Source organism: Sturnira hondurensis, unplaced genomic scaffold (genome assembly GCF_014824575.4).
Source record: "Sturnira hondurensis isolate 20B ecotype Veracruz unplaced genomic scaffold, ASM1482457v3 Scaffold0011378, whole genome shotgun sequence".
NCBI lineage: Eukaryota > Metazoa > Chordata > Mammalia > Chiroptera > Phyllostomidae > Sturnira > Sturnira hondurensis.
In genome coordinates, this window is record NW_028084009.1 from 7,252,074 (window position 1) to 7,274,377 (window position 22,304).

General features: G+C 53.5%; 2 protein-coding genes across 3 annotated transcripts in view; one reads left to right on the forward strand and one right to left on the reverse strand.

Annotated features, from left to right (window-relative positions):
• The window catches only part of PHACTR3 (phosphatase and actin regulator 3), a 110,097-nt gene extending 99,502 nt beyond the window's left edge, over nt 1-10,595 (forward strand). For both annotated transcript variants that reach the window (XM_037059996.1, XM_037059997.1), the window contains 5 exons: nt 1,363-1,418; nt 5,376-5,437; nt 6,603-6,743; nt 8,265-8,341; nt 10,119-10,595. In XM_037059996.1, the coding sequence (XP_036915891.1) occupies nt 1,363-1,418; nt 5,376-5,437; nt 6,603-6,743; nt 8,265-8,341; nt 10,119-10,134 (352 nt within the window). In that variant the 3' untranslated portion in view covers nt 10,135-10,595. The remainder of the gene's footprint in view (nt 1-1,362; nt 1,419-5,375; nt 5,438-6,602; nt 6,744-8,264; nt 8,342-10,118) is intronic.
• Nucleotides 10,596-19,678: 9,083 nt separating this feature from the next.
• SYCP2 (synaptonemal complex protein 2) overlaps nt 19,679-22,304 on the reverse strand; it is a 51,353-nt gene continuing 48,727 nt past the window's right edge. Inside the window, exons 37-42 of the mRNA XM_037059998.1 lie at nt 22,073-22,167; nt 21,897-21,996; nt 21,486-21,544; nt 21,261-21,339; nt 21,094-21,150; nt 19,679-20,148 (exon numbers count right to left, since the gene is read on the reverse strand). Coding sequence (XP_036915893.1) covers nt 20,065-20,148; nt 21,094-21,150; nt 21,261-21,339; nt 21,486-21,544; nt 21,897-21,996; nt 22,073-22,167 — 474 coding nt within the window. The 3' untranslated portion in view covers nt 19,679-20,064. The remainder of the gene's footprint in view (nt 20,149-21,093; nt 21,151-21,260; nt 21,340-21,485; nt 21,545-21,896; nt 21,997-22,072; nt 22,168-22,304) is intronic.

Consider the following 22,304-nt stretch of genomic DNA (forward strand, 5'->3'; position numbering starts at 1 on the left):
CCCCCCCCCCCCCCCCATTTTATTTCCTCTGTGTCATTGGCCTCTCTCTGGATCAGTCTTGTTCATGCATTGTCTGTGTGTCTGTCTCCTGACATTGAACTTTATTTCCAAAGGCAGGGCAGGCCTCTCCGCGTCCCCCTGTGCCCTGGGGCATGGGGTGGGGCCTGACACCACGTACACACTCACAGCTACAGTGACAAGTGAGTGGTGTGGCGGGGGCCAGGCGGAGGGAGCCCCAGTGCATGAGCCAGTTTCGTGCTCCTGGCCTGGGCCATCGGGCGGGCAGGGGTGCTGGTCCCTGGGCCCCAGCAGCAGTCTGGGGGCAGGTTCGTGTCCTCCCAGACGTTGCAGCCACCCCCAGAGCCCCGAGGGGACAAATGTGAGCGGCCCCATCTGAGTGCGGGGGAGGAGCGGCTACGCTCTGGGGATGCCCTGGCCTTCCCACTGGGACGGGCTGTGACAAGGGTTCTAGAGGCAGAGTCCTCTTTGGGGCAGAGCGTCCCGCCCCCAGCCCCGGGCGGGCACTGCGCAGCCCTGCCCTCTCCCTGCAGTGGCAACCAGATCCGGAACTGGGAGGTGTCTGGCCATGACCCAAAGACACTTTTATTGGAGTTACAAAAACAGTCGGAGCTTGGCGTTAATTTTGGCTAATTATGCCTCCTTCTCCTGACAAGCTTTGTGTTTATTTATGTATTTTTAAATGCATCCTCGACACCCTCAGTGAGGAGCCATTGAGAGGAAATCACAGTTTGTCTTCAGGTTTCAGGAAGCGGGGGTCTGAGCAGCGCAGCGCGCGGCAGGAGGTCCTGGTTGTCGTGGGCGCCCGCCCTCCAGGGCTGGGGGCTCCGGGCAGGGAGGCGGGGCATGCTCAGTCACGCTGGCGCCAGAGGCTGGTTCCGCGGCAGGAGCAGCCAGAGCCACCGGGAGCCTTGCGGGCGCCCCTGATCCCCGCGCGCCCCTGATCTCGCGTACCCCACAGCTCCTGAGGAGGAAGCCTGAGCCCGGCACCCTCCCTCCACCAGGCAGGCAGCCGTCCGGAGCTGGTCTCCGTGCTGCGCAGACGTGCGACCCCAGACCCCCGGACCACCGGGCTGGCTGTGGACCTGGACATGAGGAGCCCTCCGTGGAGAGGGGTTGCCTGCACTGCTGCCCCTGGAGCCTTGTGACAGTGGGGACCTCCCCCCCGAAGGGGGCTCTGACTGGACCTGCCGGCCAGGGGTGGCCAGCAGAGGTCCCCTTCCTCCTGCAGCTGCTGGGGAGCGATCTTGAGGGGCGTACCAGTCCCCTCCAGCCCTGCAGACACCAGTGGAATTCACAGGCGGCCACAATGGTGCAAAATGTGGTTCTCGTGTTTTTCCGCAGACGGCTGAGCCAGAGGCCCGCCGTGGAGGAGCTGGAGAGGAGAAACATTCTGAAGCGTGAGTAGCTGGCCACCGCCCCCGTATCCCCGCACGCACGCACGTGTGCTGGGCTGTGGATACCAACTGGCCACGTTTCCCTGTCCCCAGTGCGCGGCTCAGCCTGCCCTCTCACAGCCCAGCTCCCTCTGAGTCCCCAGGGAGTCCCAGCAGCTGAGCGATCAGGAAAGCAAGCCCTAAAGGAAAGTTGGTGGACTCAGGAACACCCCCTTTTAAAATGCTGGGGGCTCTCCTCCTGACACCATTGGCAACGTCCCTGTTGGCAGGTCGTGGGTCTGTCCTGAGAGTCAGCCTGCAGGAGCTGCGTCGACTTTGTCCACGGGTGCTGGATTCCAGGCAGGTCTTGCTGGCGGCCCCAGTGGGGCTCCTTCCCCAGGACTGTAGACAGCACAGGCCGGGTGTGGTCAGGGCCAGGAGCCCGGCCCTGGCGGTCACACCTCACCCCGGGGACACATGGACAGCTCAGAGGACAGGCCCAGGGAAGCATTTAGGACCCCTCCCAGCCTCACACCCACCAGCTGATGTTCCGGTTAGGTACAGCCTCCGCGGCATGGAGAGCACATCTGTCTCGCACACCCGTCTAGTTTAGGTCGTGGCAGTCATGGTGGGGCAGGCGGTGAAACCGGGAGTGTGTCTCAGCTCGCTCTCCCATACCTCGTCAACAGGCTTTAGTTTTCAAACCATTTTCTGCAGAAAGTGTCATCTTAAGGCTGGATTCTTAAAGTGTTTCCACTTTCTCTTTTCGAGGGAGCCCTGCAGACGCTCCCTGGATTCGGCCTCTGCCCCAGGGACGTGTTCCCTCCGGGACCCGGGCCACCTGTAGGTCCCGAGTGGACGGCAGAGCCGTCCGTCCAGGGCGTGAGTCCCAGCCAGGCTTCTCCCCTTCCGTTGCCTCAAGTGGTTCCCTCCTGTACAGGCCATTTGAAATACGTAACTTGAAGAGTGAGAATCCTTTGTTTTACCTCTTGAACTTGAGAGAGGACAGGCCTGTTCTCTATTGCGTGCCTGGGCTTCGTGGGGGTGTGAAGAAGAGCGTCGTGTTGGCCACACGCTCAGTCACGTGGGCAGGTGGACAAGTCAAGCTATGTTACCAGGTATTTGAATGCTAAAAAATGGAAGTCACTAATCTATGACGGATGAGTCACAGGTGCCCTGGAGGTTATAGTTCAAGACGTGAGTGGAACAAGTTAAGGACCAGACCCAGGCAGTTACCCTCCGAGGGGTCTGCTGCCCACAGGCAGCGGAGCCTCTATCCAGGGAGCCAGTCCTCCGGGCTGTAGTGACTTGTCCCTGTGGAGGGGCGGCTGGCCTGGGGACCCTACAGGCCATCGCTTCCGAGTGTCCTGGTCTTGGCACGTCATTGCAGAGCCTTACAAACAGGACGGTACTTGGGAACTGGGGACAGTGGAGGACAGGCTACACTGCCTTTCAGTTCGCAGCAGGCAGGGAAGGCGTGGAGGTCCCACATGTGGTTATGGCAGACCCTTCTGCAGACATGTCCCAGTTCGGACGCCCCTCCGAGCCCTGGGGGGCTGGAGCATCCCTGCTGGTTGTGGTGCGTGTGCTGTGCTCCCTGTGCGGCCCGTGGACCCCCACAGACCTCAGACGCACCTGCTCTGCAGCTCGACCAGCTCAGAGCCCTTCCAAGAACAGCCCCCACGGGGCTCACTCCTCTTTGAGGGGGGTGTGGCCCGAGGCAGGCGCTCTGCGAGCTCTGCCGGGGGACTCGTGGGTGCGTGAGCGTGAGGCACCTTGGCCCCCCTGCATGGGATGGTCCTGAACACGGTGCTTCTGTCCTCGGTCCACTCTGGACAGACTCCATCCTCGGTGATGCCTTGGTCCCTTCCTCAACTCCACAGTGGAATTGTGACATCTGTCCTGCTGTCCCTACTGCCTCAGGAGGAAGCAAGGATGCAGCCGGGGTCATAGGACTTTTTAACATGACTCCTGGCAAGGGGACAGAGCTCAAGTTCATGCCCAGATTGCCCCGCTTCAGTGTCCAGGCCCTGGCCAATGCATTGCAAGGGAACACGCCCCTGACCATTGGCAGAAGACGTGTGTGGGGCTGTCCAGACCCTGGGTATAGGGTTTCCTGGGGATCAGAGACCCGCAAACCCACCGCCCAGCGTAGCTCAGGGAGCGGAAGCGGGGCTCAGGCTCTGGGGGGGGCAGCTTGCAGTGGGTGCACGGCAGAGCGCCGAGCCAAGCAGAGCAGGCACTTCCAAGCCCGGCTCTCCCGTGCACCCACCGGGCTCACTCGGCCTCGGCGCCAGGGCTGCGGAGGTCACCGCGGGAGAAGGAAGGCCCGGTTCCACTCCAGTGCCCTCACGTGGAGGCTGTGGCTGGGGGTCGCGCGGGCCTCACTCACGGAAGTCTGAGGGGCTGTCTCGTGTCGTCACCGGAGCCCCTCGGGGTCGGGGTACCCAATACGTCCCCATTTTTGTCCAATTCTGCCCCCAGCTCTTCATTAGGGCTTGTCGTTGGTGTGCTCCGGTCTGGTCTGCTACTCGGCTTCCCTTCATAAAACAACGTGGGGCGGCCCCTGCTCTCCGAAGAAAGTCACGGGCCGCCCAAGGGCGAGTGCGTCAACCACCCAGCCACCCAGTCCCCCAGGGCACGCACATGTGGAATCCTTCAGTTACATATCTTTTACATTTCTATTTTACTTCACTTCTTAGAGCGAGGGGAGGCTGGAGAGAGAGAGACACCAGCTTGTTCTTCCACTGAGGGATGCATATTCCTCGGTTGCTGCTTGGATGTGCCCTGACCTTGACACACCACACGATGCTCTGGTCTAACCCACAGAGCTGCCAGGCTGAGGCCTGAGACGTTTTAGAACACGGGGCAAGCACAAGGCCCTCGGCCCAGTCCCGCCCTCCACCCCCTGTCGCCCTGCGGCAGCGCGGAGCTCCCGCTGGGCTGTTGCGGAGCAGTTACATGTACAGTCCCCAAATCACATTCCGCCCCTTGAAGGCAACCTCGAGGCTGACGTGGCCCCCAGGGAAAATGAGTCCTACAGCCCTGCTTTAAATAAGGGCAGATCGTGTGAGATTACATTACATGCACACGGCAGGGCTTCCCTCCCATAACGGGGGCACTGGGGCGTTCCCAGGGGCGCCGTGCTGAGGCGGAGGTCCCTTTCTGCGGAAGGAGCGCGCCTGGGTCAGGGAGTGTGTCTTTCTTTAGCAGCACAGTGCCAGAAATAGGGCATCCATCGTCTCGGGCCCCAGCGCGGCACAGGTTTTCCACTCCGTCTCAGCGTTCCACTCTATTTTTAGTTCCTAAGAGGAGGTGTGAGCACGGCTTGAATGCTAATCGTCACAGCACACAAGCCAAGCCAGTTTTGGTGAGAGACTCGGGCTCTGAGAAAAGGCGCGTCGTGGTGTCGGGTGAGGGTTCTGGCTCCCGCCTCGGAGAGTCGGCTGGGTTCACGGGTGTGTTTGCCTTGGAAATACACCCCGAAGATTATAAATGCCAGGCAGGCGTATGTTGCCCACAGTCTAGAGAGGGTGTCCCTTAGCTGACGCTGGCTGGCTAAAAATAAAAGGGTGTCTACCGAGTACATGGGAATGGGAAACAAGCAGTCACAGCTCTCCTGGTGCTCATTCATACATGCGTGTGAGAGCGTCATACACACGGCTCCCACAACAGCTCTGTCCGCCGTCTGTATCACTCCCCCCCCCAAAACCAACACACACAGATGAGGGACTCGGTTACGGGGGCGGGCGAGCTGGCCACACTTTCCTTCTGCAGGCGCTCCTGGGGGTCAGGGAGACTGCAGTGTCCTGAGCAGGCACCTACAAAATGGGGGAAAGAAATGGGCACAGAAAGGTGTCGCCCCCAAGGTGGCCCCATGAGCCCTTCCGGGGACCCGAGATCCGGGTCCTGAGCGCACGCTCCGCAGGGAGGGCGACTGCTGACCTGCTCCCCCCTTTCTCCCCTTGCGCCCGCCCGCAGAGAGAAACGACCAGACGGAGCAGGAGGAGCGGCGAGAGATCAAGCAAAGGCTGACAAGAAAGGTGCGGTCCTGGAGGTCAAGGGGCGCACGGGGGAGGGGAGAGACGCTGGCCTGGAGCCGGCATGATGGGGGATGTCACTCTGTGTCTCCCTGGGCGCGGTGCCCTCGCCTGCAGCGAGGTGGGCCACTGGTGGGCCACCAGGACTAGCCTGCAGCCGAGGGCCTCACCCAGGCCAGGAGCAGCCTGGTATAGCAGGGCCACCCAGTGGTCTTGCCCTTGGTTTTAGGAAGTCAGGTGTTGACGGGGCATCTCTGTCGTTTATTTCGGGCCTTCACACGTGGCCTACGGAAGCAGGTCCGGACGTCAGGGTGTGGGCTCCCTCTCACCCACTCTCACCCACTCTGGGAGCCTCGCCTTGTCCAGAAGCTGCTGGTGGCAGGAGCCTCTTCAGCCCCAGGGGTTGTGTGTGCCGCCCAGATAGTCATCGGCCAGCAAGGGCCGCACCCTGCCACCTCGCGCCCCTTTTAAAGCCCAACTGTCTCTAAACGAGGTGTTCCCCTTTCTGGTGCCTCTGCTGGGCCTCCGTCCTCATCACCACTGTCATCGCCGTGCTAGTAAATAAGATCCTGTCCTGTGTGAAGGGGATCAGCGTCTTTCCTGAGCTGGAGTAGATGGAGGGGTCCATCCGTGTCAGCCTTTGAACTTGGTCACGAACTTTCTTAGAACCCCTACCTAATGCGAGTTGAAAAGCAGCAGTTTCTGCCCTAAAATGTCTCAGTAAATGTGTCACCCTGTTCCTGAGCCTGTGCTTCATGCACTGGGCCACGTGCGGGGAGGCGAGGGGGCGTGGCCCCCGTGACGTGTGTGAAGGGGCAGGATTGGCTTTCAGGGGGCGAAATTTAAGCCCTTCTCACGTTCAAGGTGATTTGCAAGGATCCTGCCCAAATAACGCCCCTTGTTTATCAGAAAATAATGAGCATCGAACCCTGTAACGTAACATCACACTCCAGCACACCATGTGACATTGCAGGCACAGTGTTCAGGGTCAAACTGTGCGTTACCACACCTGACTTGCTACCCCACCAGCCACACTCCCGTGGGCATCACCTCTGCTGGGCCCCATGTTTTCCGTTTCTGTACAGAAAGGTGCTGTGTGTTCCGAGGACTCCGAGAAAGCCAGCGTGGCACGTGACACCTAACTGATGGTGAGGGCCTTTTCTTTCAGCTCAATCAAAGGCCCACGGTGGACGAGCTGAGAGACAGGAAGATCCTGATCCGGTTCAGTGACTACGTGGAGGTAGCCAAAGCCCAGGACTACGACAGGCGGGCGGACAAGCCCTGGACCAGGCTGTCGGCTGCAGACAAGGTGCAGCCACACGGGGGCCACGGGGGGAACGTGTCCCCGCACAGCGGTGCTGTCCGCTGGGAGGTGCAGGCCCTGCCTCACCAGGTGTTGGTCTCACAAAGATAATCTGGGTCAGGGTTGTGTTTTCAGCTGGGGACAATTGGACCCCAGGGACATGTGGCCATGCCTAGAGACATTGTTGGCGTCACCCGTGAGGGTGCTGCTACTGGTCTAGTGGGTGGAGCCCACCCAGGGGTGCTGCTCAGTGCCTTGCAGTATGCGGGATATCCCGCCCAGAGGACCCTCCTGTCAGAAGGGCCCAGGCTGGGGAAGCTGGCAAAGCTGGTCTCGGGGACGAGTGCCAGGTGGGCTGGGCTGGCCAAAAAGAGGCCAGACCCCATGGGCTTACAGATAAGGGGCTTCGGCGCCGGGGGCGGGTGGGGAGCAGGAGAGGCCCAGGGGCACCCTGGAGAGCCTCCGCAGTGGAGGTGGCCCCGGTTGCGTGCTGCTCCACCTGGCGCGGTCATCCTGGGCCCTCGGGAGCCATCTGCGCCGCAGGGCCAGAGAGGCAGGTGAGAGCGAGGAGACAGTGAGGCCCCGGGGCTGAGGGCACAGTGGACTGCACCGCGCCCTTCTCTGCCTCTCAGCTGCTATTTCGTGTGACCCTCAAAATGACCCCCTGGAGAGAGGTGTCACTGTGGCCCCTGGATGGGTGACGTGGGCAGGGTGTGGCGGCAGGGTCTGGCTTTCCGCTGTCCTCCGGCCCTGGGGGGTCTTCCCAAACGCCTTCAGGAAGAGACAGGTGGTTGTGCGTGGCTGGTGAGTGTGCGGGGCCACTAGGCGCTCCTCACTCTCCCTGTGCCAAGTGCAAGGCTGTCAGTGAGTGCATGTGGGTCCTGCGCAGTGTGGAGAAGTGCCCGTGTGTGCTCGGGCTGTCAGTCACCCACGGGCGACTCGCTCCTAGGGACGCTAAGGCCCAAGGACAAGTGCGGGCAGCAGAGCTGGGGGGAGCGTGGGAGCCGCACCCACCGAAATCCTTGACCAGAGCCCTCCCTCGCCCCGAGGCCAGGCCCTGCCTGCTGCTCCTGGGTCGCCTGGCCCGGAGGGCTCATCCCGGAGAGCTCATCCCAGAGAGAGGCGTTCGGTGAGCGTGGGCCGGAGGAGCCCTGTGTGGCCCCACATGCAAAGACTGGGTTATTTTTCAAAAGATGCAAGACGTGAACACATGCTGAACTTAGAGTTACGTCTTTGTAAGTTCACCAAACGCTGCGTTTGAGTCGTGGTCTCCCTGTCCCTACTGAGCGCGCACCGATTCACGGAGCCCCCCACAGTGCTGCCACACGCTGGCCGGGCAGGACTCCACGGACGCCTCGGAGTCTCAGTGCCGAGAGGAAGCTGTTTCTGCTTTTCTCTTTTAAGATGCGTGACAGAACAACAGGAGTCCGCGAGTGTTCGGGAGGGCGGTCCGTCCCCAGCCGTGACACTCGTTTCCCGTGCTCACTCTTCCACGCCCCATAACAGACGTGCCACTTCTCGTTTCAGGCTGCGATTCGGAAGGAGCTCAATGAGTACAAAAGCAACGAGATGGAGGTGCACGCATCGAGCAAGCATTTGACAAGGTCAGGTTTCTGTTTGTGTGGTCGAAGGGTGCTGTTTGCTTACACAGGCAACGCGCCACACGGGGCAGCGCGTCCCGGTGAGCAGATTGGGCGTTTCCGCAGAGACCCCATTGAACAATCGGAATGCGCCCCCCCACTTGCCCCGGCCTGGTGAAGGGTGGCTGTGGAGAACAGTCTCGTGTGGGTCATCGGTTCAGCCACGTGGTTCATGTGTGTTCAAGAAAACTAGTCCCAAGGCAATGACAGTCATTGGCCTCTCTAGACAATCCCCTCCTCCGATACACACACACTCCCCGTTTACAGAATCCGTGCGTGCTCACTCCCCGCCCTCCGCTTTGCCTTTTCCCGTCTTGTCTGAGTTTCTGTTCACGTCTCCACCGTAAGCTCCTGCTGCCCCAAGGCCTGAAGGGCACTTGTCTCCTCTGCAAACACCTAAGCCCCCACTCCATGCCCCCTCGCTCTAGGGCTGAGGCAGAGACGGCCCCCAGCTCTCCGGAGCTCATGCTGAGGGTGGAGGGACTGGCTGACTCTTCCCGAGGGGCACTCACGCCTCCCCTGGGGCAGTGCGGCTTCCCTGCCCCGCACGCTTTCTTGCTGGTGGAGGTCGAGGCCCCCTCCCTCAGCTCTCTGGCGCACCTGCCCCTCTGTGGCTATGCGAAGTAGTCAGTCATCCTTTGGAGTTCTCGTGTGCCTTTCACCCCTAAGGTGGTCCAGGACGCAGCGAGCGTTCCACGTCAAAGCAGGCGCTTCGTCCCTTCTCCCTGGGTCTCAAGATGCTGGAGCCCTGGCTACAAACAGAAAGGAAACCCGCCTTAACCTGGTGGGGTGGGTGCCTTTCCTTTCCATGGGCTGAGGTCCTTCAGGGATCAGCGCTCACGGTTGGCGTGTTGTGGAACGGAGACCACGTGCCATGGATGGCACCCTATGGGGCCATTGGATGGAGGCGAGATTCTGGGAGGAAGAGGGGGCTGTGCAGGGGTGGGAGAAGATGGCCCAAGTCAGTAGGTGGTCAGGCATTTTTGGAGTTTGCTCGTGGCCGATGACAGGTTATCGTGTGTTTAATCATTCAGAACACCCAAAACATTAGCAGATAAATATTCTCCAGTAAAATGGCAAAACGATGTTCAACGTTCACTCTGTGTTAAAGAAACCGGATACAGTGTGCACACATTCTGTGGATGGACAGACCTCGGTGTGTTCCCCATTGTACCTCCGCGTAAGCGTGGTTTACAGGGTGTGCGTGTGCCTCTCCCGCGTCTGGGAGAGCCGGCTCAGGCGGCGGGACTGCAGAGTGAGCCCCGTACTTGCGCATTAGAAATAATGGTAAGGTTTTTATCCCACCACGTTTTAGGATTTACTGTCAGTTTTTAAAAGTCAAAACTATTTTTAGTCCCATGAGGTTTTCCTAAGTGTGTGAAACGTTGCCACAAACACGTCCCCTGTGGCAGCAACCATACCATAGCCCCCGCGTGGTCCCCGCAGCCAGTCTCTGCCCGCGGCCCCAGGTCCGCAGGGCCCGGTGCTCTGCCCGCTGGAGCGTCCGCCTGGCGCGTGCAAAGCAGCTTCGGGGCCTGGGGAACAGAGGACGTCGTTCCTTCCCGGGGGCTCCCGGGGGCTGAGAGCTGGGGGCCCTCCGAGGCGCCGCTGACACTGTAACTGCAGCAGGGTTTCCGAGTTGGGCTTCTGAGAAGCTTTGCAACAGATTTCTTTTGTGAAAGGTTTTGGCAATTTTAACTTAAAAATTGACACTTTACATTTTTTTCCAAATAATTTCTAGATTCCACAGGCCATAGAGATTTTCTTCTGAGAAGAATTTGTGTTTAATTTTTGATACCAACACTGAACACTCATCAGGGAACTGCCCTGAAGCTCCACCCGACCGCCTGCCGCGCTGGAGAGGTGCGCACGCCGGCACAGGCGGGCAGGGCGGCTGTGCGGTCGGGCCACGCCAGGACCCATGCCCCTCTTCGGTGTCTGAGCAGTGAACTGCCCGGTTGGCCGAGAAACTCTGCCAGAAGAAAGCCGTTTGCCTTCAAGCCTTGTTTTCCGCTCTGTGGGGTGACGGGGGACGGGCAGGCTCCGCGCACCCAGGCCTCCACGCCAGGACAAGTGATGTGGCGTCACGCAGTACTGAGTTGAAAAGACGTTTCTTCTGATGGTGATTGAGTTGGGAACTCTTTTAAGTTCGTGTTACACAAAATGATTTACTGTATGATACTTTTCCTTTTTTATATAATGTCTAACAAAAATACAGCTGCGACATTTTGATTCCTGTTAATTTTGTTCTTTAATTAAATGACTACTTATTGCAGGAAGTTAACCTGGGCTTTATATTTTTGGGGGGTTGGGATGAGAGTTTTGTTTGAACAGTATTCTATGAAACAGGACAAATTTTATTATTTTTCAGCCATCAGAATCCAAATACATAAAAGAAAACTTTTTAGGGTTTTTTCCTTGATTGATTTTTGGAGGGAGGGAGGGAAAGAGAAAAAAGAGGCATTAATTTTTGTTCCACTTATTTATGCATTTGTTTATTTTTGCATCTCCCCTGACTGGGAATTGAACCCACAACTTTAGCATATGGGGACAGTGCTCTAACCAACTAGCTACCTAGCCAGGGCCTATATCTTTTGTTTTATAAATTGTTAATGTGTATGGTTGTGTCTTGGAAAATCAAATTCTCTATTTCAAGTTAATTTAAATTTATGTATCAGTGAGTAATGAACCTAGAAAGAAATGCTAATTTGCTGAACAATTCTACCAAATGAGAATGTCTCCCTCCTTTAAGAGTGTTTTGAGTTCACACTTACCAGTGTTGTTAACTGTTACGAGAGACAACAGGTTCGATAGAGTGGAGATCACAGGGAGGAAGTTTACGCAGCACACGTCAAAACCTGCGGTCCCTGGAGGAGGCTTCCATGTGGATTGAGTGTGCCGCGCTCACACCCGGGTCTGCCCCTCCACCCAGGCCATTGTTCTCTGTGGGCACACGCCTCTCCATCCGACAGCACGGCTCCGATGTCATGCCTTTTCAATTGCAGTGCGTATAGTGTCATTCTGCACTGGTCTCAGGTGCACAGCAAGGCGGCCGGGGAAACCACACTCCACAGAGAGGTCCCCTGCCGCCCTAAGCACCCGCTGGGCCCCAAACCCCATTACCTGGCATTACTGACTTTCCCATGCTGCAAACCGTACCGCTGAGGCTGTTCTGCAGCTACCAGTTCATACTGCTCTGCCCTTCGCCTTGTGTGCCCGGCCCCGCACACATCTGGCCCCAGACAGCCGTCGGTCTGTCCCCTGCGTCCATGCCTCTGTTTTATTTAGTGTACTTTGTCCGTTAGAGTCCACGTATAAATGAGATCAGGTAGTACTTGTCTTTCTCGGATTGGCTTATTTCACCTGCATAATAGTGTCCAGGTCCATCCATGCTGTCACAAAGCATGGCATGATCTCCTCCTCCTTTATGGCCGAGTAGTATTCCACTGGGTAAGGGTACTGAAGCTTTTTTAGCCACTCGTTTGCCAGTGGGCACTTGGGTTGCTTCCAGGCCTTGGCAGTTGTAGATAACTGTGCGATGGACGTAGGGTGCTTACCTCCCAATCAGTGTGGGAGGGCTCCTGTGGATACATTCCCAGCACTGGAGTCCCTGGGTCACAGGGCAGTTCCACTTTTAGTTTTTCTGAGGTCCACCGCAGCTGCCCCAGTCTGCTGCATTCCCGCAGGACGGGGGTTCCCCTTCCTCCACACCCTTGCCGGCACGTGCCGGTTTATTGACGACGGCCGTTCTGACGGGCGCGAGGCGGTCTCTCGCTGTGGGTTCGAATGTGCATCTCTGATGGTCAGTGATGCTGAGCAACTTTCCTAAAGGTGACGAAGGAGGCAGCACACCCCAAGGATCCGGCGTGCTTGCCAGGTTGCCATGTAGCTGGGATCCCTGGGTGTTGTCCTCAACCTCTTCCGCGACCTTCCTGGCTCTGCGGCTTCAAGCGGGTCAGGAGCCCGTGGAAACCGCCTGCCCCTTGTGCTAGCCCTTGGTCACAGGGACTCAGGGTCACTCCTGGATGCCAGCAAGCACACCGCTCGTTGAATTAGTCTTGCACGCAACATCATGGTCCTGTAGAAAACCTCCAGCTCGCACGTTCACTTGTCATGTGCACCTCGGTGGGTGGCCTGTCTTCTCTGAGTCTGCTTTTCATCCGTGAAATGAGCTATTCGACCCTTTCTAACTAGAAGGCAGGTCCTTAATTTCCCAAACGTGTGGGTATGTACATACCGTATATTTAATGCATATCTGTGTGTGTGCTCTGTTTTGTTCGTAACCAGCTGTGGCCAGTCAACCTCCAAAACACTTAAGTTTTTCTTTTATCTTCAGCTGTGTTGCAGCAGCTCTGTACTTTATATTTTATTCAATTTAAGATGTTAATTAGAGCCCAAATGGTGCAAGATGACGATGTCGATCTCCCTCACGCAGAGATGTCCGTGTGCTGACCACAGAACGAAGGACGCGGGTGCCTCTCTGCTCGAAGCCGACCCGGCCCCGGAGCGAGCGGGGGCAGCCGGGCCCAGGGAAGAGCAAGGCCGCGCCCGCGGTCAGAGATGAGCTGGTAGGAGGGACGCGTTTAGGCTTTCTGCCCAGGTCGAGTCCCGCAACTACCAGGCAAGTAAAAAAGCGAAGACACAGGCTACCCGGCGGAGGGGTTTGGTCTGGTCCAGACTCCAGGGTTTTAAGATACTACAGAACCACATTAGTGAAAAATCTTGGCAATAGCGTATAACTTCTGCCATTGTTATTCATGAATGAGTATTGTAAGTCGTATTTCCATATTTCACGTTCTCCCCAGGTGGTGTGGAGGTTAGGAGACAAACTAAAACCTCAACCCAGTACACGCCTGCACGTAGGAAGTCTGCCCGACCCTGAACTGAGTGAGTATTGGGCCGGCGTCTCAAAAACCCCTCACCCTAGTCAGTCGGGGGAACCGATTAGAAAGCAGGAAGTCCCCCTGCCGGGCAGGCAGCTGCACGCGTATTACGTAAATTTACCCGTGTTGCATACGTTTGAAGAGAGCGTTTGTACTTAGAGTCGGAAGACTGTGTAGAAACAGCTTCTGCCTTCTACTCAGGAACGTGTACGGCGTCTGCCCGAGGGCGCTTCACTGACTGCTGGTCATCGAGGGGTCCACGAGGCTTTTAGGCATCAAGTTCACAACGCGTTTGTTCCTTTCCACAAACTAAAATACGAATATTCATGTAAGAACATTAAGTCGTCAAAGAAATTCTGTCTTTAAGCATTTTTAAAAGTTTAAGAAAATATGGGCAATTTTGTGAAAGACAAATGGCTTCCAGGAGCATCCGTTAAGTATAAGCCGATCCGATGGGGAAACAGGAGCTCACGACTTTTTGTAAAGTGCATTTGAAAATTTTAAAGGTACTTTGAAATGACGCAATTTTTGGACACGTGAAATGTGATAAGGAAAAGCATCTAACAGCAAGAGGTCCATCTTGTGGACATGGGTGGGAATTGCATGTTTAAAGGTACTCAGGTATGTATTGGAGGTGGAGTTTTAGCTACATACCGGGTTCTTCAACAAATCCAAGTCCAGAAATGTGAAATTCTAATCGCAGTGTTAAAGTTACTGGTCCCGCATGTTTCCCAATATCCGTGTATCCAGTGTTTGGATTTTCTCGTGTGGTAGAGGCGTTTCAGAAGGTGCTCGTAAGCAACTGAATGTAAAGTCAAGCTAAACATGGAAAAACACTTTACACTCACCTGAACTGTGTGTTTTTCTGTGAGTACGGTGGCGCTGGTGGGGACGTGTCGCTCCTTCCTACTCAGATAACATTCTCTAGGGTGAGAGCTGGCAAAGCCGCCAGCTCTGTTCCACAGTTGCTGTGAGAGCAAAGGCATTTGTTTCTCATTTTTTGTCCTCACCCGAGGACATTTTTTATTGCTTTTAGAGAGAGGGGCGGGGGGGGGAGAGACATCCGTGACAGAGACGTGGACCGGCCGCCTTCCGTGTGCGCCCAGATCGCAGATGGAACCTGCAACCCGGGTGTGCCGCTGCAGCCAACCAGCTGTCCCCCCGGCCAGGGCAGGGATGTCTTTCGTAGCAACCGTACATCTCCTGTGTGGACAGGGAGATTCTGGAAAATCTCAGTTTCTTGACAGTAAGCAGTGGCAGAGAATTCTGGGTATGACATACATGCCAAAAATTCTTAAAGGCGAAAACACTTAGAATTTATCCATCATTACTTTCTAAATGCAACTTATTTGCCCTTTCAAAGATGCGTCTACTAAATGTTCCTGCAGTCCAGGTGTGTGCCCTAAGAGAGGAGTCCACACCACCCCGTCCATTCCCCACCCCCACCCCAGGGAACTCCGTGGTTGCAGTGGCAGCGGCGACTCCTGTAGCACAAGGCCTTGTCTCAGGAACCATGTGACATTTTGCTTCATTTTTTCCATTTCTAGGTACATTAGTTTATTGCTCTTATTTCCTGGTATGTTGTTTTGCTCAAAATTTTACTTCAGTTGCTTATTCGTAGCATTTATGATTCCTTCCATACTTCGTTTCTGAATTCGATAGGTTAAGGAACTTGGAAGTGAGTGTGAATTCGTGAACAGTGACTGTGGCTGGGTCACCTGTCAGAGAGGGCGGTGACAACCGGGGAGCTGCGTCTGCTCCAGGCCCCGAGCTGAGAGTCGGTGGAACTCGTGGGCGTGGACTGCCAGCTTAACCTAGAGTTAAATGTGTGGTGGGAACTGGGGTCTTCACCCAACAGAGGCTCGGAGTGCTGGGCACCCACAGGGTCGGGGGCGTGGCACGTGGGTCTCTGCAGAGTCGGTACATGCGTCCCGGCCTGGCTGCACTAACGCTGCACAATTTCCTCTCTTCCAGGTCTTTTCCCACGTGTTCGTCCAGCGCCACGCGGTCGATGGGGCACAGTAAACTGGGCCAGCCCCGCGGAAGCTGTGTCCAGGTAAGAGGAGGAGTCATGGCTGCGGTCATCATTCTGCTAATGCAAAGCTGATTTAAATCACAATTTCTGTTGAATAGTAAGATAAATTGAGCAACAAACTTTATAATAAAGATCAGAGATCTGATCTTTCAAATGTTTTCTTCTAAACTCAGAATCTTGCAAGTGATAACTCACAAACCAAATCTAGTCTACTTGTTTTGTTTCGAATGGATTGCAAGGTAAGAATGGTTCATGTTTTTAAATGGTTACATTCGCTGTGTTTATACAAATAGCTACATGACAGCCTCACATTTACCTTCTGGCCCAAAAGATGTAAACATTTACTGTGTGGCCCTTAAGACAGTGTGCCAACTCCTCTAAGATGTTTTCAAAAAAGTTTAAAGAACAGAAAATGTTAAAAATGAATTGTGCAGAACTAGAACAACGAAACTTTGTTTATGAATAAGCTTCAACACTTTTAACATCCAGATCTGTCCCAACTTTCAGCACTCGCTATGGGTTTTGCCACGCGGTACTCCTGTGTTCAGTTCTGAGAGCGTGGCCGTTTTCCGCAGCGGCTGCATGATTGACGTGCTGAGAAGTGCGTGAGGGTTTCCGTTCCTGCAGGTCCCACCAAAACTCAGTTTCTCTTCTTTGATTCTAGCCGTCCTGGTGGGTGCGAAGTGCCGGTTTGTGTTTTGCCAGTGAGGAGCGATGTCCAGGATACTGTGTGGTTGCCGCCCACGCGTGTATCTTTTATGCCCCCAAGTCCTTTGCCCATTTTTAAACTGGATTGTTTATTTTATCGTTGAGTTGTAGGAATTCTTTATAAATTTTGGACACTAGACCCTAATCAGAATCAGGATTTGCAATAATTTTCTCACATTCTTGTTTTTTCACTTTTATGAATTTATTTTTTGACGTACATGTTTTTAGAATTTTTGATCCAGTCTGATTCACCATTTTTCCCCTGTTGTTGGTACATTTATGGCCCCATGGCCAAATCCAAGGTTGTAAAAATTTACTTCTATGTTTTTTCCTTAGAGTTTTATAATTTAGCTCTTATTTCTAAGTTCTGATCCTTCAGGAGTTAATTTTTATATATGGTGTAAGGGTACAAACCTATTATTTTGTGTGTGGCTCTCCAGTTGTCCCCAAACCATTTGATGGAGAGACTGTTGGTTCCCCACCGACTGGCCTTGGCACCTTTGATGAGACTCAGTAACCGAAGGTGGATAGACGATTCTGGACTCTCAGTTCCGCCCCATTGGCCAGTGTCTGTGCTGTAGATGCCACACTGTTCTCATTTAGCTTTTCAGTATTAAAGGGAAAAGTATAAACCCTCCGAATTGATTTTTCTTTTTTCAAGATTGTTTTGTTATGAAGGGTCCCTTCCACTCCCATGTGACTTTTAGGAATGGCTTTTTCATTTTGCAGAAAGGCCGGCGAGGGCTTCGATTGGGACTGCATTCAATCTGTGGCTTGCTTCGTGCAATTCTGCTATTTTAACAAGACTAAGTCTTGTGATTATGGCCATGGTGTGTCTTTCCACTTAGGTTTGCCTTCATTTCTGTCCGTCATGTTTTATCACTTTAAGTGTGTAGTAAATCCCCAAGGTCATTGATAAGGTTTTGTGACTTCCAGTGGAAAGACAGGGAGCAATGAAACCGATTTTACCACGGGTTAGTGGATGTAACCAGAGCGAAGTTCCAAAGGCATCGCATCAGTAAAACGAGCCACTGAACACAGTGTTACTCAGGGTCCTGCTGCGCAGCCTCGTACCTCCTTCATCAAACTTTTACTGTGCTGCCGAACTCAGTATGCTAGTGTTTTTTTAGGATTTTTACATCTATATTCATAAGGGATACTGGTCTACTATTTTTTCTTGTGATGTTTTATCTGGTTTTGGGACCAACGTAAGACCAAGGTAATTCTGGCTTCATAAAATCAGTTAAAAGCATTCCTTCCTATACTCATCTGGAAGCATTTCTTAGTCGGTCTAACGGTTCTCAATCTTCTTGGTCTTCTCAAAGAATCAGCTTTTGGTTTATTGATTTTCTCTGTTGTTTTTCTGTTTTGTTTTTCTGAATCAACAGTCTAATATTTATTATTTCCTTCTTCCTGACATCTTAGTTGTGGCTCATGAGTAGTATCTAATACTACAGTTTTATCTTTTAAAGTATAAAGTTTCATCTTTTTAAAGTACGAAGTTAGGTTACTGATTGGAGAGAGCTTTCTTCACTGTCATGTAAATTTTCCCGAGAACGGTGCTTTGATTGCATCACGTAAGTTCCAGCCTGTTCCCAGCCTGTTCGTTGCACTTCTGTCTGTCCTGCAGCACTTTCTAATCTCCCCTGTGCCGTCACCTTTGTCCCCCTGGTTACCAGAGCCCGTCCTCCCCCGGCAGCTGAAGGAAGCGGTGCTGCGTGCTAGCGAGCGCAGGCCAGTGGCCGGTGGGTGAGGGGTGACTTAGGGAGAGGCGGCCACGAAGGGCGGCCCACTGCGGTTGTCTGGATGGGACTCGCTGGCACTGTCGAAGGCAGTGACAGTGGAAGTGGCAGAGAGCGTGCACGGGCATCTTTTGGCAGTCAGGTCTGCGGGACTTGTTGACCAACTAACTGGCCGAAGGGAGAAGAGAAATCAGGAACGAATTCTGGGTTTTCGTCGTGAGTCATTGGTGAACAGAGCGACATTCACTGAAATGGAAGGACAAGGTTTACTTCCTTCGGCGATGGGAAGGGAATGGAGGCAGGGAAATGGGAGTTGTCCTGGGAACGGAGGGGCCTGGCAGCGCTGTCGGAAAGCAGTGCATTCGGCGGTGATGTCCGGAGTAAAGGTCAGAAGTCTGCACACCTGAGAGTCCGCGGTAGGCAGGACTGACTGTCCTGTGGGACCAGATGGAGCGAGGAGGGCGACGGGGAAGGCTGGGACGGCGCGGGAGTAAGAGGTGGAACCAGGTAGGAAACCGCCGCGGAGGGGGAGGGGCCAGCTCCTGCCAGCCCAGGGGGCGTGGCACCGAGAGGCTGCGTGAGAGGAAGGCGATTTAGGAGAAGGTGGGGATGCTGATCGCAGCAGCTGCAGTGCAGGAGGGGGCGGGGGAGGAGCGGAGGGGAAGTTAGGGAGTTTGTAAGCTGAGGCAGCGACTGGAGAGAATTCCTACACAGGGAGGGCAGCAGTCAGAGGGGTTTAACAGTGAGGCACCCGCACCACTAGGGAGAGGTTGGGACTGCACCTCGGCTCACGCCTGGCAGGGCGCTGGCCAAACAGAGGCAGGCCTGCTGGGGGTGGGGGTGGGGGGCGAGAAATCCGACGGTGCTGGCTTCGGTGGGGCGCTGTGTTACTACCCTGGCCAACTTCAGGGAGGAGAGGCCCGCAGCTGACGCGCAGCTTTGAGAAGGGCGTTGGCCCGCACGCACGCTCTGAAAATTCAGTGAGCCAGCCGTGCGGGGTGCTGCCAAGAAGCCGTCTGAAACACGTGGCGTAAACGCAAAGCTTGACCGTGAGTCTTCCTGGGGGTGTTCAGGCGGTAGGAGGAGGGTGTGAATTCATGGGGAAGGCTGGGGGAGGAGAGAGGGCGAGAGGAGCTTCCTGCTGAGGAGTCTGGGATGGGGAAATGGGGGGGGGGTGTGGACCGGGGAGGGCGAGGCACAGGGTGCTGCGGGGGCCTGCTCCGCCTTGGGAAGGCAGGGGACTTGGGCTGGCCTACGCAGGTGGCCTGGAAAGGGGGTAGGCGTGACGTCTGAGTTAGGGGCCGTGTAAGTCTGGCCAAGGCTGCCGTAAACGTGCCCGGATAGGGCTCCAAAAGTCTCACCGAGGCACAACTCCTGAGTAGCGTTGCAGGCTATGGGCGAGTTGTCAGCCCCTTGATGCCAGCCCTGCCACCCCATCAGTCCCTCTGGGCAGACGGCAGTGACGGGGTGCAGCCAACTGGGCAGTGGCCGCTCTGGCACCCAGTCCCAGGAGCAGGGACACAGGGGTCAAGGCCACTTGGTGCTGTGCTTTGGATATCTGAGTGGAGAAGGGTGTCTTGTTTGACCCCATGTTCATAAAGTAGGAAAATAACAATTTAGGAAATAATGTAATATTTATCCAAATGATAGAGCATTTATTTCAACTTTCCTATGCAATGAAAGCAAATCATGTATTAATTTTTATAAAGTAATCTTGCAGATCCTATAGTGAATAGGAGCCTAATAAGAACTTCCCAGAACAGTGTGCTCTGGGTGAAGGCGCCTCCTCAGAATGGAAACGGAGACAGAACAGTCAGCACTGAGGGCCTGGGGGCCACACCCAAACCAACACACTCCCCTCAGTGTGTCGAGACTACCAGTTCACACTTACGTATTTCAAATCAAAGACTTCCAAGTGTGGCTTATTTTTTTTATTACTTATAGATATTCTGAACTAGTGAGCAAGTTTTAATAATACTTCATAGTTCAGTCCAAACTATATTCACGTAAAATACTTTTTATATGATAAATTTTAGTTCATTAAACAACTAGTTTTATAAGTATAATTAAATGTAGTTAACTCAGTAATAATTGTCTACTTCAAATGCTACTACCAGCACAAGGCAATCCCATTTCTGTGGTTTGCACAGACGCGTTTCAGGGACTCAGAGCCAATGCTTTTTCTCGTCCATGAGACGTTTCCTTGAATGCAGAGGTCAAAGGCACTCTTGCCTGGGTGACGGGCACTTTTTCTTTGCAGGGTTGCTGGGTAGTTCTTCAGTTACGCACGAAGAGGAAGCGGGTAAACCTGGGTAACAGCTAGATCTCCACGTTCACGTTGGTTTCATGAGCCATGAATAACGACAACAGTCCTCTGCGTACATTAAGAAGCTCCTCTTCTTGCTGTGGGCAAGAAAAAGAAAGTTAACTTCCATCTTAAAGGATGGGCATCCAACCAAGTAAAACAGGGAAGAAATCAAGCCATGATCAGGGATCGCTTGGAAAGCGCCCCTCTACGCAGCTGTCGCGTGGTAGTGCTCCGTCCGTCTACCCCACAGGGTCTGGTCCTGGGTGCGGACAGGGCTCTGACCCTCACTGCCCTTCCAGGTGACAGGCTGAGAGGAGACCTTCAGTCTTCTCAATGTCAAGTCTGTGAAACGTGGATTTAATACGTAAAGGAAAACGCTAAACTAAGTGTCGTGTAGGAAGCAGTTTCAGCAAGGACTAGTCTGGCTAGTCTGCTTCAAGCTAAACATCCTGATCTTCAACTATCTCGGCGCGTTGAGCGTCTTTTAAGTTGACTAAGTACCTCAACGTATCCTGTACACGGAGGTTAGTGCCCGTGTGTACGTGGGAACGCCCACCCCTCTGAGGAAGCACCCGAGACACACTCCCTGGGGCGGTGCACCCCGCACAGCTGCACTTTTCCTCCCAGAACCGACCCGCTGGTCTGCTAGACCTTCGGGAGACCGAGTAGTTTCGTCCCCACATCCATGTAAACAGAGTCTCGTTGTCCGAGTGCACGACAGTCCTCCTTGGGGATCCTGACACCCCTTCTCCTTGAAAAGGCAGTGCTTAGCCATGGTACAGAGAAGTCATTTTTCTAGAGCATTGTTCAACTGGCAAATTGATACTTTTTATTTCTTTAGGAGGGGCTATTTAAATCATCCCTATTATTTTACCATAAACATGCTTCCATTGGTCTAATTTAAATAACAAATTACTGAGCTAAAACTGCCTCCTCTCAATCCAAAAAGAAAGAAAACCTGGGAAAGAATTCCCCATTAAAAGAAATAAAGCATGATGGGTGATTCCATCTGAAAAACCCAAACTGGATGATCGGTTTACCATCTCCTTAAGAAGCCGGTCTTGCAGAATTTTCATGTTTTCTTTCATGAAACACATCTGTAAAAAAATACATATATTGCCCCATGAAATCCAGTATAAAATGTTCACGGCGAAAACACAGACGCACCGACGTGGAGAGAGACGCCGTGAAAGCGGGAAACACGCACCTCCGCCGCGCACACCATCTCTTCCTGGTCGGCGGCGGAGAAGACGTTTGCATCCAGCGAGGTTTTCAGAAGGTGGAGCCTGGAGGGAAGCGATGAGATGTTACTTTGTGTTTACTAGGAATTCAAATTAAATTGCTCTAGTTCATGTAAGTTAAAAATCTTAAATAGCATAAAGTTGTTAACTTGAAATCTAGAGAGTCCAGTCATGAAAGATGTCATACTAACCTCTCCTGTTCATTTTGTTGATAGGCAATGAGCTTCTGAACTGTCTTTTCCCAAAAGTCCTAAGTTTTAGTACAAAATTTGTTATACTTCGGCATGATTAAAAATGTAAACTGAACAGTAGAATTTACTGTATTCCTCCTCTTATTTCTAATTTAAATAAACAAGGTGGCTAGATGCTAAGAATATTCCAGATGTCATAAACTCGTTCCGATAAAAACCACGGAAAGGAAAGTCTCCCACGAGTCCTCCTTTATTGCCACAGCCCCCCCCCCCCCCCGTGCCGGAGCCTGCAATCGAAGTGTGTGTACGAAACTGTTGCCTCTAAAAGCAGAAGGTCTGTAGAAGTTTTCCGTGTGTAGCTCTTTAAAAATGAGGTTTAAAATTTTTTTTTAAATTCTCAAAAGAACAAACCGCAAATTCCTTCTCCAAATCTTTTAAAGTCTGTGAATCTTTTTCAAAATTCTTCAACTCTTCTATGATGCTGAGCTGGAATTTATCAAGTTTTTGGATCCTATTAAAAAAAGAGTTTATTTTTAAAAACACAGTGCTCAGCAAATCCAGCGTTCAGACGAGATCTGATCACACACCTGCACTGCCGGATGTGGTGGTTCATTGTTTTCAGATGCCGCTGAGCTGTTTTCCAAGACTGCTTAGTGAAATAATCCATCAGGTTTTGGTGGATCTGAAAAATATTTTTACAAATAATAATCGAAACAAGACTATATTTAGAACAAAGCCTTCTCCGTGGAATGTAGAGGACTACGAACTGAGAAAGGTGAAAAATCAAGAACAGTGATTGGAACCAAAGTGTTCGTGAGC